General features: G+C 38.2%; 1 protein-coding gene and 1 long non-coding RNA gene across 13 annotated transcripts in view; one reads left to right on the top strand and one right to left on the bottom strand.

Annotated features, from left to right (window-relative positions):
• BRDT (bromodomain testis associated) overlaps positions 1–14,930 on the top strand; it is a 50,915-nt gene that overhangs the window by 30,777 nt on the left and 5,208 nt on the right. For 11 of the 12 annotated variants that reach the window (XM_032696093.1, XM_032696095.1, XM_032696092.1 and 8 more), the window contains 14 exons: positions 1,251–1,388; positions 2,110–2,239; positions 3,045–3,217; positions 4,332–4,703; positions 5,743–5,871; positions 6,062–6,250; positions 7,458–7,645; positions 7,721–8,013; positions 8,100–8,210; positions 9,718–9,840; positions 10,714–10,781; positions 11,940–12,111; positions 12,825–12,937; positions 14,212–14,353. In XM_032696093.1, the coding sequence (XP_032551984.1) occupies positions 1,251–1,388; positions 2,110–2,239; positions 3,045–3,217; positions 4,332–4,703; positions 5,743–5,871; positions 6,062–6,250; positions 7,458–7,645; positions 7,721–8,013; positions 8,100–8,210; positions 9,718–9,840; positions 10,714–10,781; positions 11,940–12,111; positions 12,825–12,937; positions 14,212–14,353 (2,341 nt within the window). The remainder of the gene's footprint in view (positions 1–1,250; positions 1,389–2,109; positions 2,240–3,044; positions 3,218–4,331; positions 4,704–5,742; positions 5,872–6,061; positions 6,251–7,457; positions 7,646–7,720; positions 8,014–8,099; positions 8,211–9,717; positions 9,841–10,713; positions 10,782–11,939; positions 12,112–12,824; positions 12,938–14,211; positions 14,354–14,930) is intronic. The other variant, XM_032696103.1, reaches the window with a different exon arrangement.
• The window catches only part of LOC116790765, a 43,467-nt gene that overhangs the window by 483 nt on the left and 28,054 nt on the right, over positions 1–14,930 (bottom strand). Inside the window, exons 3-4 of the long non-coding RNA XR_004358485.1 lie at positions 13,729–13,818; positions 4,934–5,037 (exon numbers count right to left, since the gene is read on the bottom strand). This is a non-coding gene — a long non-coding RNA (uncharacterized LOC116790765). The remainder of the gene's footprint in view (positions 1–4,933; positions 5,038–13,728; positions 13,819–14,930) is intronic.

Genomic DNA, 14,930 nt, shown 5'->3' on the forward strand with positions numbered 1-14,930 from the left:
CATTCATATTTAGTTCTCTTATATTTCCAAGACTAATTGTACAAAATCATTTGTTCTGTTCAGAGCAGACAAAAGCCTTTATCTATGGCTGTTTTCTTGTGACAAACTCATTTGGTCACTTTGTACAAAAGCACAAAGTGACTATCTTCCTGTGTCTTTTCTTACCCTTTTTCCTTCTTGGAAGGAGCTGTCAGTTAAGGTTAATATTAAGGGTCATTCCATCAGAGCTGTAGCAACATTTGCAGCTGGCTTCAGGCCAGTTCTGCCTCTCTGGATTTCTAAGGCAGCCTCTTGACTTCTAGGAGTATGTGTTAGTTCAACCATTGCACAAGAACAAGCAAATGTCTGGCTCCATGGCAAGGACAATAAAGTATTTGCCCCATTTGCCTCTCTCCCCCAGATACTAGAATCATCTAATGGCAGAATGGACAATAATTATTAGCTGCATTATTTAAAAACTTTCTTAGTGTTGTTTTGGTAAATTCAATAGTCTACACTATAATGTATTTAGCTTTTTTATTTTACTAACACAGATTGTAGGACAGCTTTAGAACACTCTTGGAGTAGTAGTAACTTCACACAATTACAAAGTGTATGTGAACTTAGTGGGGATATTTCTGTTTCAGTTTCTTAAATGCACCATAAGGGAATTAGCCTCATGTTCTTACCCACAAGCTTTTAGCCATGCTACTAAAATAATCACAATAGTTCACATTCCAGCTGCCTTTCAGTCATTGCCACATGTTCACTAGACTAACCCTGAGAGGAGAGCTAGTATAACCCAGGCAATAAATTATTTGGACAGCAATTGTGAAAACTTGGCAGCTTTTCTGTTAGTGACTGAGACTTTGTCTCTGTCCAAGTTTGTCTTTGGCTTCTTTTTCCACTGTTCTGTAAACTAGAGTGCTACTTCAGGCAAATGGCTTTGAGATAACAAATGAGAAGTGTGTATACTTTTCATAAGTATTACTACCAGGAGAGCTCTGGATTCTATTGAAATAAATATTCTTTGGGGCTTTCAATAGTGTATGTTATATGGAAGAACAAGGAGGAAATATAAGGTGAAGAGTTCCTGACCACTTTTTTGGTACCTATGGCTACTGGGGAAAGTTTCTTTTACATAAAATATTGCTTCTAACATAATGCAATTCTCCTCTCTCGCAATTCAACTTTCATAGATAAATGTGTAAAAATCTTCATGTCCTAATATTAAGGTACCTGTTTGGTGACTTATTCTTTCAATACCACAGGATTATTACAGTATTATAAAAAAGCCTATGGACTTAGGCACCATAAAAAAGCGTCTGGAACACAATTACTATACAAAAGCTGCAGAATGCATCGAAGACTTTAAAACTATGTTCTTGAATTGCTACATGTATAACAAGGTATGTGAAACACAGCCTCTCACCAGTAACTGATTCTATTGAACAATCCAAACAAGTCTAAACCAAGCAAATGGTTATTAGAACTTGCACTAAGTCAATGTCTTCATGATTTTTTTTTTTTAAACTATTTTCTCTGAAAGGAGAGGAGGCTTTTTTGCTAGGATCGACTGAAGGCATGTAAGTAAAGTCTCCCTTGCTGTTGCAACAACTGAATGTTGAACAAGGATTACACCTCCACAATCTCTGGGTTATAGCTGTGCAGCTCAATCTGCAAGTGCTGTGTAACTCCTGTTCAAGTTGAACACTAGCAACCATGCTCTGTTCCTCCCATAAGTTTAACCCAATGAAGTGTGAGCATCTCCCTGTGCTTGGATGTTTGTTGGCTGTGTCTCAGTATCTTTGAGCTTCAACAACTTTCTTCAGGACATAGTAGTAAATAAGGGAGTTGAAGATCTGCCCCCTTTTCCCTTTGCTGTAGATGTATGGGGATGGAAAAAAGGACTGTGCAATGCGATAGTGGGAGAAAAAGTATTTCAATAGTGAAGCAATTTGTTTTAAAGTGAAATGTGGGGGCAGGGATGGCAAGAGCTTCTAGAACTCTCTGGTACTGGTGGCTTTCTTCAATCTGTTGGAGCAGGATTCTGTAGTCTGGTTATTTTATGAGGTAGCCCTCACTACTGCAGTCTTTCCTTTACTGAGTGTTACTGACCGTATTTTGCAGCCAGGTGATGACATTGTATTTATGGCTGAAGAACTAGAAAAAGTCTTTATGCAGAAAATAGCCCAAATGCCACCAGAAGAAACACTAGTGAGTCTCAATAAAGGAAAAAAAAAAGGAAAGAAGCCAGAAGGTAAGGCCTGTGTTTTATGCTGAATTGTTAACATACCAAACAAGCAAAAGCTGGAAACAGGGAATCCTCTTCGTCACAACTCAACTCTTGACCAGCTGGGGTATTTTCTATTCTTTCAAGAACAATCAGACAAGCAAGAATACTGCTATAAGGCTTTAGAAGACTTACATTTTTTAAAAAAGGCAACCGACTTCCATTTCAGAAAATGTCATAGGGCTGCTCAGTGTTGTGTTATATAAACTAATAGGTGTGAACATCTATGGGAACTAAACAGAATAACAGCTGGAAAACACATTAGTAATCTAACCAGCCAAAGCAAATACAGGAAAACATTGGTCTAAACTGTTCTCAGATCAGTGGTGGAGGGCTGTAATACTGCTTAGCCATATATGCAGGTATTAGCTGTGCTTAGGAAACTCGAACCTTTGTGATGCAGCTTGCACCCTTTGCTGCCCAGTCTTTAACGAGTTTGTAGAAAAGAACTTAATTCTCTTCTTGGCAAGAATATTTTTACAACGTACAGCATATAGTGTGATGCCTTTTTAATCTCTTGTCTGAGGTTAATCCACAGCTTTCTTGAAGCCAAATAATGTGGATCTTGGTACAATATTCTAGCTGAGGCCCTAATGGTGCTGAGGAGGATATCAATGTTGCTATAAATAACAACTGCTCTTGTTTGTATTTATTTGTACCACTTGTGTGTGGAAGAGTGGTTTTGCTGACAACTGTTCAATTTGACCATGAAAGAAATTAACTGCAACATTTAAGACCTAACTTTTAAAATTTCCTGTATTAAAATAACCAGAAACACAGCAGCCCATCCCTGGGACTTCAAATGAACAAAGCACAAATCAGACACAAGCTGAAAGTTGTGAGCGGCCTCCAGTGATGACTCAAGAGCGACAGCAGATTCCACCGGCTCCTTTGTCTGCAGCCCAGCCAACTGCTTTAATGCCAGCTGCAGTCCCTATAATAAAAGTAAGTTTCCTCAAATAACCTTCAGAAAGAAAGATATTGAAATTGCTCCTTCAGGCATTAACAGCAAAACCTAAGGAGCGATATCTTTTCAAAACTTCTATTGTGATAGAAGACAGTAAGAAATCTCTATTAAGTCTTCTAGGTCTCTGCTAAATAACTGGGCCAGTACTAATTCTAGAAACTAAGCGGAAATTGGGATGACTGCTTGGTACATCTTTTCTTATAAATGTGGTTTTAAAATGTTGTTCTCAAAGAAACAAAATGAACTTTAAAATGGTCATTTTTGAAGAGTATTACTATACTTCTGCAGGCTTTATCTTGATGCAGGAAACTGTTCTTTCCTTGAAGAAATAATGAGGCTACTTTGAGGATAATGGTTTGAGTACTAAAATAAAGCTCTATTTAATAATTCTCATGTTTTCAATGTAAATCAAATGCTTGATTCTCCAAAAACAGCATGTTTGCTTGAACATTGGGTAATTAGTCTGGAAGATGTCTGTAGCTCACAAAAGCAAATTCTTGTTAACTGCAATCTTAATGGGAACATCGGACACTTCCATCAGAAAAACTCTCTTGTATTGACTTGTTTTTGTTTTGCTGTCCCAAAGAGGAATAGGCACCTGTGGCAGCCGCTCCTACAGTGTATACGCTTCACTCAAGAAGAGTCTGAACACCAATGACAAAGCACATATTGTATTGCTTCCAAACCAAATACTACCCAGGTTAAAGAAAAATAAACCTTGTACACAAAGCCCGCAACCGGGCCTAAAATAAATAGCAGTAGTTTTCCCCTTTGTGTTGCAGTCAGCTTGTGGGTAACTTCATAACCTACCAGCTTCCTGGAATCCTCTTGAATGGCTAAAAACTGACCACAACCTGACCTGCAGTACATCCCATTCTTTCCTTTAAATCTAAGGTTGAGCTTGGTGTGCTGATCTTGTAATAACTTGTAGGTTTTCAGTCTAAACTTGTAGAAGTGCCACATCCTGCTCTGACTTCAATAGCTGTCAAAGCTCTGACATTTTTTAGATTATTCTTTTTGTGTGTGTGTATAGTCTGAAAACTGACCATTCTCTCACTGCTGTGGACAACTGTATATTTTTTCTTTTCCTAGGCAAAAAAAGGTGTGAAAAGGAAGGCTGACACTACAACTCCTACTACTTCAATAGTCACAGCAAGTGGTGAATTTTCTGCTATGTTTAATGAAAGAAAAGCTGTTAAAGCATGCAGAGGTGAAAATGAACATATGGTAACAAATAAGCTTCTGAAGAGATCCTTGCCACATTCTCAACAGTCACCTGGAATTATTAAAAAGATTCAGTTGTCAGAAAAATTAAAACACTGTAATGCAATACTTAAAGAAATGTTTTCAAAGAAACATGCAGCATACGCGTGGCCTTTCTTAAAACCTGTAGATGGGGCATCTTTCTCCACTGGTGAGAACCAAGGCATTGCCAAATGTCCTACAGACCTAAGAACCATTAAAGTAAGTGTGTTTCTGGGGCAATTAGACTGTTTGTGTGCTTGCTTGAATAACTTGTGCAATTACAAGATTTTAGATGTGTTAGCTGAAAAGGTGTCATGAAAGCTGCTTCTCCTTTGAAAGAAAAAATGGGCACAGAATCCAGATACTTACGTGTCTCCAACTTAGCCACAGGTCACTGAAGAAAGTTTAAGTCTCGTTGTGACTCTGCACATAGTGGCTAATTTACTTACCCAGTGAACAAGTTAATATAAGGAGTGAGGGAATTATGAAACCCTTCCAAGCAGGCTGTATGTTAAACACCTCTGTTTGTACATACAGTGCTGTTGTTAATGCCCTGTAAAACAAAATGCAATTCTATTATGTCAACTTCTGCTTCTCTCTGAATCTCAGTATCCTTGGTGAAGTGCCATGAAACCTCAACACTGGATATTTATGTGTCACTTTTCACCTTTTTTGTGAGAAGCGACCCTTCTAGATGGAGATATGTGGACAGTGTTCTGTGAACACTGGGCATATATCTATGGGGTTAAAGGATAGCCCAGTTAAGCTCCACTTTCTCTCTTTTTTTTTTTGGGGGGGGGAGGGAGAGGGGGTTGAATTTAAGTAGTTTGCTGAATTACCTTGAAAACTGGCTTGCACAATATAAAGGTTATTTCCCAATTTCTAGCCCCTTAGAACTCTGCTATTATGGAAGAAGCTTTGTGTAAATACCATACTTAGAATGAAAAACAGGTGCTGAGGACATAACCAAATAAAGTCACTCAAATATTGTTGTCTTAACCTGGTGCTGAAACCAGTACTACAAAGTCCTTCCAGCAACTACAATTATTAAATCTGTTTAAAAGAGAAAAAAAATCTTTGTTAAAGGGACAATGTTAAAGTGAGAAGCAGGTCTTCCCATAATTATTTTTACAATATTTACTGTCTTGATACAAGTTGAACCTGAATCTGTGTGTCAGAATTCTTGTAACCTTCTCTTTTCGTGCCAGTTCATGGTAATGCTCTCTACTAAACATGCATTATTTTTCTTTTTCTCTAGAAGAAAATGGATAACTTTGAATATAGTGATATACAAGAATTTGCTACAGATGTTAGATTAATGTTCATGAGCTGCTACAAACATAATTCTCCAGATCATGAAATAGTTGCCATGGCAAGAAAACTTCAGGTGAGTTCTCTCTTAAGTCAGACTTGAAAAAAGAGTAGGTCATTTCATGCCCTGATGTAGAATCTACAAATGTTATTGAACGACTGTGTTGCTATGTACAAGTAGTATGTATGTTGCTATGTACAAGTAGTAACTTCATAAGGCTTTTAGAAATCTGAAAAGTATGCTGTTCCCAAACCTAACTCTTCAGGATGTTTTTGAAATGCACTTCGCCAAAATTCCTGATGAACCTGTTGCAAGTGCTCATCTGCCACAGCCTGTGAGAGAAATGAAAGAAGCTTATTCCAGTGAAAGTAGTAATGATGACTCTTCAGAAGAAAAATCATCTGAAGACTCTGAAGAGGAAAAAAGAGTGCACCTTGCAAAGCTTCAGGAGCAAGTGAGCATTAGTACTTCATGTGCATGACTTAAGATCTCTCTGACACTACCACTTTGATTTGTCCATTCTAAGGCTTAGCACCAAAAATCAGTTTTAAGAGATTCTAGTAATTTATTTCCTCTTTGGAAGCACCATCAAAAGTTAAGAATAGTGCCTCAGTAAATGCAAAGTGGGTTTAGTGAATAATTGTTCTACTACTCTTGCCTACCACTTCTTCAGATGACTCTCAAACTTTTTAAAAAATGAAACTGTTCCTGTGGTATGATGGGAGCCTGCAGACACTCCACACGTAGCTTAGTGGCATATTCTTCCAACAGGGGCATTTCTTTCATATGGCTGAAGAGCTCTGTTCTTACCCTCTGTCTCTCTTGAGCCACACAAAAGCAAGCCATTTTTTTCTACTTCAGAAAGCTCAGTATGAGGGAACAGAAGGAATTTCATGCTAACCAGTGAAGCAAAGCCATGCTTCATAAAGAGTGGGATGGGTCTTGTTTCTGCTTGAACATAATCTTTTCACCTGTTGCTTTTGTATCTGAAAACTCTGGGAAAATTAGCATTTGTTCTGCTTGTCAAATAAGGGACAGTTTTCAGTACTTGTCAAATGAGCAGATAAATCATCAATTTAGGAGTGTAGGCAGGAGGATAAGCAAGTGTACAAGCCAGCCTCTGCTACAGTAGTTTGGTATGTCTGAATTCTAATTCCTGAGACTTAAACAAAGCTGTGTTAAGTTTTTCTCTGAAATTCCTAGTATGTCCTAACTAGCCATCTTATATTGCAAACTAAGATGCATGAGCCCAGTCCCACTAGCCTAATTTGTCAGTGCTGTAAGAAATAGAACCTAATAAGGCACTTATGTGCATCCCAAGTGCTTGAAATTAAAGAGACGATGCTGGAAGCTCCTAGAGTGATTTTTTTGGGTTTTTTTCTTTTTCCCTTTTTTTCTTTTTTCACTCTTGACAGAATGCTAGAAAACACATACTGCTAGAAATGTCTGCATAAAATAAGTAGCCCTATATCTTCTAGGTGGATAGTCTGTGACTAAGCTACAATATAGTAAGATGTTTGGAAAATAAATCTCATTTGGAAAGCAGACATTCTATTAATATCACTCAGCTGCCACAAATATCCTGTGATATTTACGACCAGTTTATTGTTCCTTCTATGTTGCCCAAGATTATCAGCTTTTTTTTTTCTTTCTTTTGATAGCTTAAAGCTCTTCACCAGCAGTTGTGGGTTTTGACCAAAGCATGTTTATCTAGACCAGAAAAGAAAAAAGGGAAGGCTAAAAGTGAGAAAAGAAAGAACAAGGAAAAAGCTAAAATAAAAAGCTTGATTCAAAAGAAGAAAAATCTGCAACACAAGAAGAAATCTAAGAAAAAACTCTCTTTAAACATGTAAGTGTGAGGGATTTGTGTGGGTGTCTAATTATTTCAAACTGTTGTTACTGCAGTATATTTTTTTTCCTGCAGTCTATCAAAGAAAACCATGCAGCAGGTCTTGTTGGCACATAAATCAGAAGATGAAGATGCTGCCAAGCCTATGAATTATGATGAAAAACGACAGTTGAGTTTGGACATAAATAAACTCCCTGGAGATAAGCTTGGGAAAGTAGTCCATATAATACAGTCAAGAGAACCTGCACTGAGGAACTCCAACCCTGATGAGATAGAAATAGACTTTGAAACTTTAAATGCCTCAACACTCAGAGAACTAGAGAAATACGTGGCAACCTGCTTGAGGAAGAGACAAAGAAAGCAGCAGGGTATGTAGTAGAAATTATACTTAAAAAAAACCCCACTAGATTTGTTTTCTTGTTTGCTTCCATGTTAACTTCTGTTTCACATGCAGCTAAAAAACCAACGAAGTCAAAAGAGCAACTTAATTCTGAGAGGAAACAAGAGTTAGAGAAGAGACTACTGGATGTCAATGGTCAACTAAACCCAAAGAAGAACATCAAGTGTAATGTGGCTCTTTTACTCATTTGGAATGGAAATAGCTTAAAATGGAATTCTTCCCTTGGGCTTAAGTGCTGTTATGCAGCTGAGGACTTTCTCCTCAGAATAGCTGGGGTCTTAAACTTCCCATTGCTAGTCTTAGGATTCTTCCTACGTTGAGTGAGCTGGAGTCACAGCAGCAAATTTGGCCAGTTACTTGTCCTGTCTAAAGCATCTTCCTTATTATTGCACCTAATACTTCATTACAGGTAAAGGTGGGAATGGCTTCAGAACTTAAGCAACACTGAACAACTCCTTTATGCTGACATATGAAAACATGGTGGGGAGTGTCACAGTCTCTTTGTTCATAATTCACTTTCTATAGTTTAGGGACTCAAGAATAACCAACTCTAGTCATGCTTGTTAGGTGGCAGTCTCACTAGCTGTCACACTAGCAAAATTTCTGTGTCAGTGACAGGTGTCTGTGTTACCTTAGACTTAAGGAAGTATCCTAGGAGAATCAATTCAGTTTTTCAGGCAATGAGTTTTGAGATCAAAGCCAGAAATTTAGTACATACTTGAACTGTACTAGTGGTTCTCATCAGGGGCTGAGAATGGATCAATGCAGCTGATGCTACTATTATAGGTCAAGCTGTTCCTCATTAAACCACTGAGTGCTATTATTGCCCTCCATTGGATATCTATTTAGCTCCTGTGTAAAACCAGTTAGCCAAAATGATGGAAGCATCCTTGTAAGATACAGGCTTGCATCCAGCATTAGCATTAGCTCAGTCAGGTCTTCCTGTCTGGTATACATAATGGATTGAAAACACTTTAAAAAGAAAAGCCTGAAGAAGCAGCTGAAACCAATTGGGAACTATATGTAGTGTGGAGAGGGAAGAGGCAGGCTAGGGAATCTTCACAACTGGCATCTAGCTTGTTTACGAGAGCTTAATCTGGCATTTAACAAAGACTCGTGTCCAGGGAAACAGGCATCCATGTAACTTCTCATTTGCAAAGCTTCCATCAGAGCAACAACTTGGAAAAAGCTTTGACTGCAAAATCCCTATAAGCTGAGTTAAATCAACCCTGCAGATACTAAGTAGATGGTGGGGAGGTGGCAAAAGATGGCAATTCTGGAGTACACATGGCTTGGGAAAGAAGAGTTGGCTGTAGATAAAGACCTCAGCATGCAAGTCTAGCAACAGCAACAAGTACATAAACAGTCACTTAACAGCAGGAAATCTTATGGGGGAAAATTGCTTGAATTGTGTCATAAAACAGCATAGTTTTAATTTACTTGAGGATATTTCAGTCATTCAACTGGGAATGCTGCTGGGAAATCCCCCTTCTCTCCTCTGTAGAGGGAGGCCTTTTTTTCTCAAGTCTACTGCTAAATGGACAGTGTACAAGGAAGTGGAATAAGATGAACTGTTACACGGGAGAACAGGCCTAACAAGGTTGATCCCAGTCTTGCCTATGAAGAATGCTCCACTGCCAGTGGTTCTGAATTCTTTCTTTTTCTCCTGCAGTTGAAAACAACACTGAGTCCAGTACTGGACCAAGCAGACTGAGTGACAGCAGCAGCTCCTCAGATTCTGGCAGCAGCACTAGCAGTGGTTCTAGCTCCTCAGATAGCAGTGACTCTGAATCAGGTTAGAAAGCTTACTTTTGTGTCTGTAGGCAAAACATCTGCCCTCTTGTTTAGCATTTACTGTTCCACATGCTTACCAAGGATTTTAGTTATCCTTGTAGGTTTGCTCTGTTTTGAAGGCTCAATTGCAGTGCTGCTAAATCAATGTCTTAATACTGAGTTTCTAGATAAAAACAAAACAAAAACCAAGGACAAAACAAACGAACCCCACTACAACATCCATTCAACTTACCAGTGAAAATCTTCAGAGACCAAAATAAGCTAGCAAAAGGTCTGGGTATCCAGCCTGGACACTTGACCATTGAGCTATAGCTTACTCTTGTAGTTTTGATTTGGTTTTGAAAGTGTGATTCACTTTACTTTCATCTTCTGGTCTGCAGTATAAAAGATGCCTTACCCTAGGGTAAGACTTAGTCCCTAAGCTGAGAAACACAAATGCCTACAGCACTGACTATAGAGCCAAAGTCCACCCTGGTGCTTAAGCTGTCTCAAGTTTGTATACAAAACTCTCTTTAGTTTTCTAGGGCAGAATAGATCTGCCAAACTGGAGGTCTACAATGTAGATATCTGTGCGAGGTATAAGGTGAGATGAATGCTCAACCCTCTGTAGTGTGGGGAAGCAAATACAGTGAAGTCAATGGCAGCAAAGACCTTGATCCCACAGGAATCTTTGTGGTGTTTTTATATCTGGGAGAAGTTCTCTAAATGCATCAAGCTAAGTATTCAAGATAAGAATGTTCCTTTCACTGTGAGGTTTGGCTCTCTGGGTACAACTGCAACTCACAGCTTGTATATGTGAATAATGTAACATATGTGAATGACTGATTTGGCTTTTTCCATCCTCCTCTTTCTGCCCACCTCACTGTATTTACAGCTACAGAAACCTGTTCAAAACAAACCGGAGCCAGGCAGAACTGTCCAGCTTCTATGGAAAAGTCTAAGGTAAACTGACTGGAATGGATGTAACATTTTTGCCCTAAACAAATTTAACATACAATAGTATTGGAAATTACACAACTTTATCAGGAAATAATGAATATGGCTTGAATGTTATTTGTTCTGTAGGACTGAGTTATATGAAGATGTCAAATCTGCTGGTTTTTTTAAAATAGTTTATGCATCTGTATGTAAACTGATGTCATGGGAGAACTCCTGAGGCTTTTACCTTTTATAATCCTTGTGGTCATTATGTATAGGGTGAAAGAGAGGGGGAGAATGCTGCCCACACACCCCTAAAAAAGTCAAATCCTCTCCAAATTGATCTTTGAGTATACATGAGCCAATAAACAATGCAAGCCTCACTTAAATGTTTTTTCTTTATCTATGAACAACCTCACTTCTACATCTGAAAATAAATAAATTGTACAATATATCACTTATTTTCAGGATACTTTAATATTGCTTATTATTATGGTATTATAGCCATCAGCAGTTTTATCCAGAAATAATTTTTAATGCCTCTTACGTTGATCTGCTCTTGTCAGGGTTAACTGCCTTTTACAATTTGCCTTCAAGCTGCCAAAGACAGACCTTGAATTTCAAAGCAAGATCACGGCAAAGCCTTCATTCTTTTTGCAATAGGTTTGCTTTCCCTTAAAGTACAGGAAAGTAGGCTGCAAAGTTATTATTCAGCTGCTCCTTCTACATCTTCATAAGCAAAGACTGAGAAGAGGAGTTATGCAACACACTTTTTTTGCTTAAGAAGAGCAGCCTCTGCAGTGACAGAATGACAGCAATAAACTTGAAAAAACAGGATCTGAGAAATAAGCTTCAGCTTGGTCAGTTGTAACAGCCCCTAACTGACTTTCTGAGTAACAACAAACATCACACTTCAAATCCTCACATTACATTTTGTTCTTAGGGGTTTTCTGTATCTGTCAACCAAGATAGTAAGTGCATTTTACCTCACGTCTCTTTGTCGTCTAAACTCTTAAAAAAATGCTGGATAAGTATCACAATACAAGGACTACTGAGTCTGATAAACAGTGGAAATGGGAGCAGTGGTGGGGAAAGGGGATCAAAACACTATTAAAAAGATTTGAAGATTTGGCTGTATTAACTACCATAACCTCTTTATAGAGAATACCACTTTGTTTACAGAGGACATCCTGCAATGCTGTTCTGCAAGCACAGCACTCATCTGTTACTAGTAGCTTGCAAAATCATGGATCATCTGAGCTGCAGCAGCCACCTCCCAATGTACAGCAGAGGCTCCAGCCTTTACAGAACAGATCACTTAAGCCACCAGAACAAAATGCCTTCTCTCCTTCAGGTAACACCTTTATGGTTATATTTGACTGCCGAGGGAAGAATGGGTGCCAGGATGCTTGCAATGCCCAAGAAGTTTATTCTTGGAATTTTGGAGGCTATCAAGTGGACATGAGAAAAAATTCTTGCAGGGTACGGATTGCAAAGAGCATGATGTAAATTAAAGCATGGCAGCACTGAGGATTGGCTAGAGTTTCAGATTGTGGTGGGACAGAGTAGTATTCAAACAGGAGGAGGTGTTCAGATGGAAAAGGACACTTTAATGAACCTAGAGTTACAGGAAGTGCTGAACACCTTAAGGCAGGAATTAGATGCTTAAACCCATCACCACTACTCAAGGTCAGGTCTGAAATGCCTATTAGCTGAATTTAAGACTTGGTGCTGTAGGTCCTCTAAATTGATTGCTGTTGTCTAAACGTATCAAATACATGAAGTTGCTTAGGAACTTGATCCAAGGAGCTTTTCTTTTCCCTCCCTCATTTCAAAAGGTTTAATAACATCAGACACTTCTGAGGTTTTGGTAAAAGACAGCTTGAGCTTGTAGCTGATTAACTGAGAAATCAATTAAAATCTGATTAAAAATAACTCTTAAATTGTGCAGCTAGCATACATATCTTCATACTAAGTTAATCCACAGATCTAAACAGTGACCTAATTTTGAGATGTAGGACTGCACTTTGTATGATAGGGGAAAATCATACTCTACTTCTTTCTCAGGTGTAATCTCAGCTGTTTGTGTTCCGTATGATGCCCCAGACCGGCAAACTCCTCAGAGTACTCCAAAGACAAATCAGTCTTTTGTCACTCAGTGCAGACATGCTCTTCCAGAGGTGAATATGTGCTTCTCTCCAATGAATTCATTTCAAATAATGTCTTTAAAGCATGTTCTTACTCCTTTAAATAAGATATAATATAGTACTTCAGGCTTGAATGTGATGTGACAAAGACCATTTCAGGTTTAGAACAAAAGTTTTCTAAAACTCTACTAACAAAGTGATTCTTATCCTTTAACAGGGCGTTACTTCATTGTCTGTTGGCTGCAACACAAAAGGAAAGTTTGGCCAATCAAGTTTATGGTGTACTATAAAGCTTATTTTATTTCTTTTTAGGGCTATAGCTTGGACTTAAGTAATCCTTGCATGCTTACAGGTTAAAAGTCCACCCTGTAAACCTACAGCTTCACAAAACAGACAGGCAGCTTGTAACAGATGTTTTTCTAGAAATATCAATTTCACAAACTCAGTAATACTATGAAGGCTCTAGAGGCTATACTGGAAAAGTGTGTTGCTTTTTATTCCTTTTCCTAAAGCTATGGAAACTGGGGCTTTCAGGGTCTAGATGAGGTTGTGAAATATTTAGTCACTGTTAATTTCTATCTCACTATGTTCTTGGAGACTATCCTGGTTAGAAGGACCTCTGTGTAACAAAGGGAGTTATCGATGTTACTGCAGCATGATCTCTTCTATCTTAAGGTGTTTAATGGTCTTTCTCAACATGGTTGAAAATTTACCTGCTTTAGCAAGGCTGTACTAGCCTTTGTTTTCAGAAATTAATATAAACCACCTCTTGAATTTAGGAACACAAGAATGTATCCTGTAAGTAAGGAAGAAAAGCAGCTCACCCTTTCCCATTGGCGTCCACTGTCCAACATAGCAAGGAGTGTATATTATGACTCAGGTTTCTGCAACACCTTCCTCAGTTCAAGGGATTACTGCACAGAGGAAAAAATACAACTGAACTGAAGATCACAGTTGACTGATCCACAAGCCAGAGTGTAGCAACTGGCTTTATGACAACTTTGTTCTATTGTGCAGTGTTAAGGGTTAAAGACCTTGTATCAGTTTCTCATGCTCTGCCCACTCCATCACTCAGGATGGCTGAGTAGAACAGATTCGAAATCCAAAGTCTTGATGTATGAACTTACTTTCAGTTACCATAATATGAATGAAATCTAATTCTTCCCTGCTGTTTACAGGAGCTGGTGCTGTACCAACTTACTGCTCTAAACTTCTAAACCTTTAATCCTGATGCTGTATAATAAGAATCCACATATGCTAAAGACACGTTTTGAAGAACATATTTTGAAGTCTAGCTTCTCTTCTAGGTATCCAACACAATCTCCCAGGTTGACAGCGCTGACTGGAGTAAACAAGCTGAGCAAACAAGACATCTAGACAGATCAAATAAACTTCAAAACAAGGCCAGTGTGAGAACTGCTGATTCAATATCCTTAAGTCAAAAACAAAGTATGTAGTGTCATAATAAAAATTGTAATTGATATCAGGAGCGCAAAGTTACAAATGTATATGAACCTAGTTTAAAGAAATAAAATGCTGAGAACTTGTATATTAATCAGTTTGTACAATCTGTACAAACAAATTACAACCTGTAATTATCCAGAATAATGGAGGGAGTGATGTTTTCCCTTGCTCTTTCTTTTTGATTTGCTGCTTTAAAAAAAAAAAAGTTAAATGGATGTTTGGTTCTTGTTCTCTGTTAAAATGTATAAAGCAAATTACTTTTTGATGTAGGAATTTAGTAGTACGGATAGTACTAAAGGAAGGAAGTCTGAAAACTGATGCTTCAATTTGTTGAACTTCACTGGACTTTAAAATATCTTCTGCTGGAGCTTCATGGAGTATTTTGAGTTATTATCTCTGGCTTTTGGTGACAAGGGTCTGACAGTAAATTAATGTCAAACAGGCTTCCACCATGAAACAAACTTGCAATTATTACAAGAACATAGGCCCTCTGAAAGCTGCATTCTATACTTCATACATCTTTCAAACTAAAGAATTGAACTGAATATCCCTGCTGCAAGTC

This window comes from Chiroxiphia lanceolata, chromosome 9 (assembly GCF_009829145.1).
Source record: "Chiroxiphia lanceolata isolate bChiLan1 chromosome 9, bChiLan1.pri, whole genome shotgun sequence".
Lineage (NCBI taxonomy): Eukaryota > Metazoa > Chordata > Aves > Passeriformes > Pipridae > Chiroxiphia > Chiroxiphia lanceolata.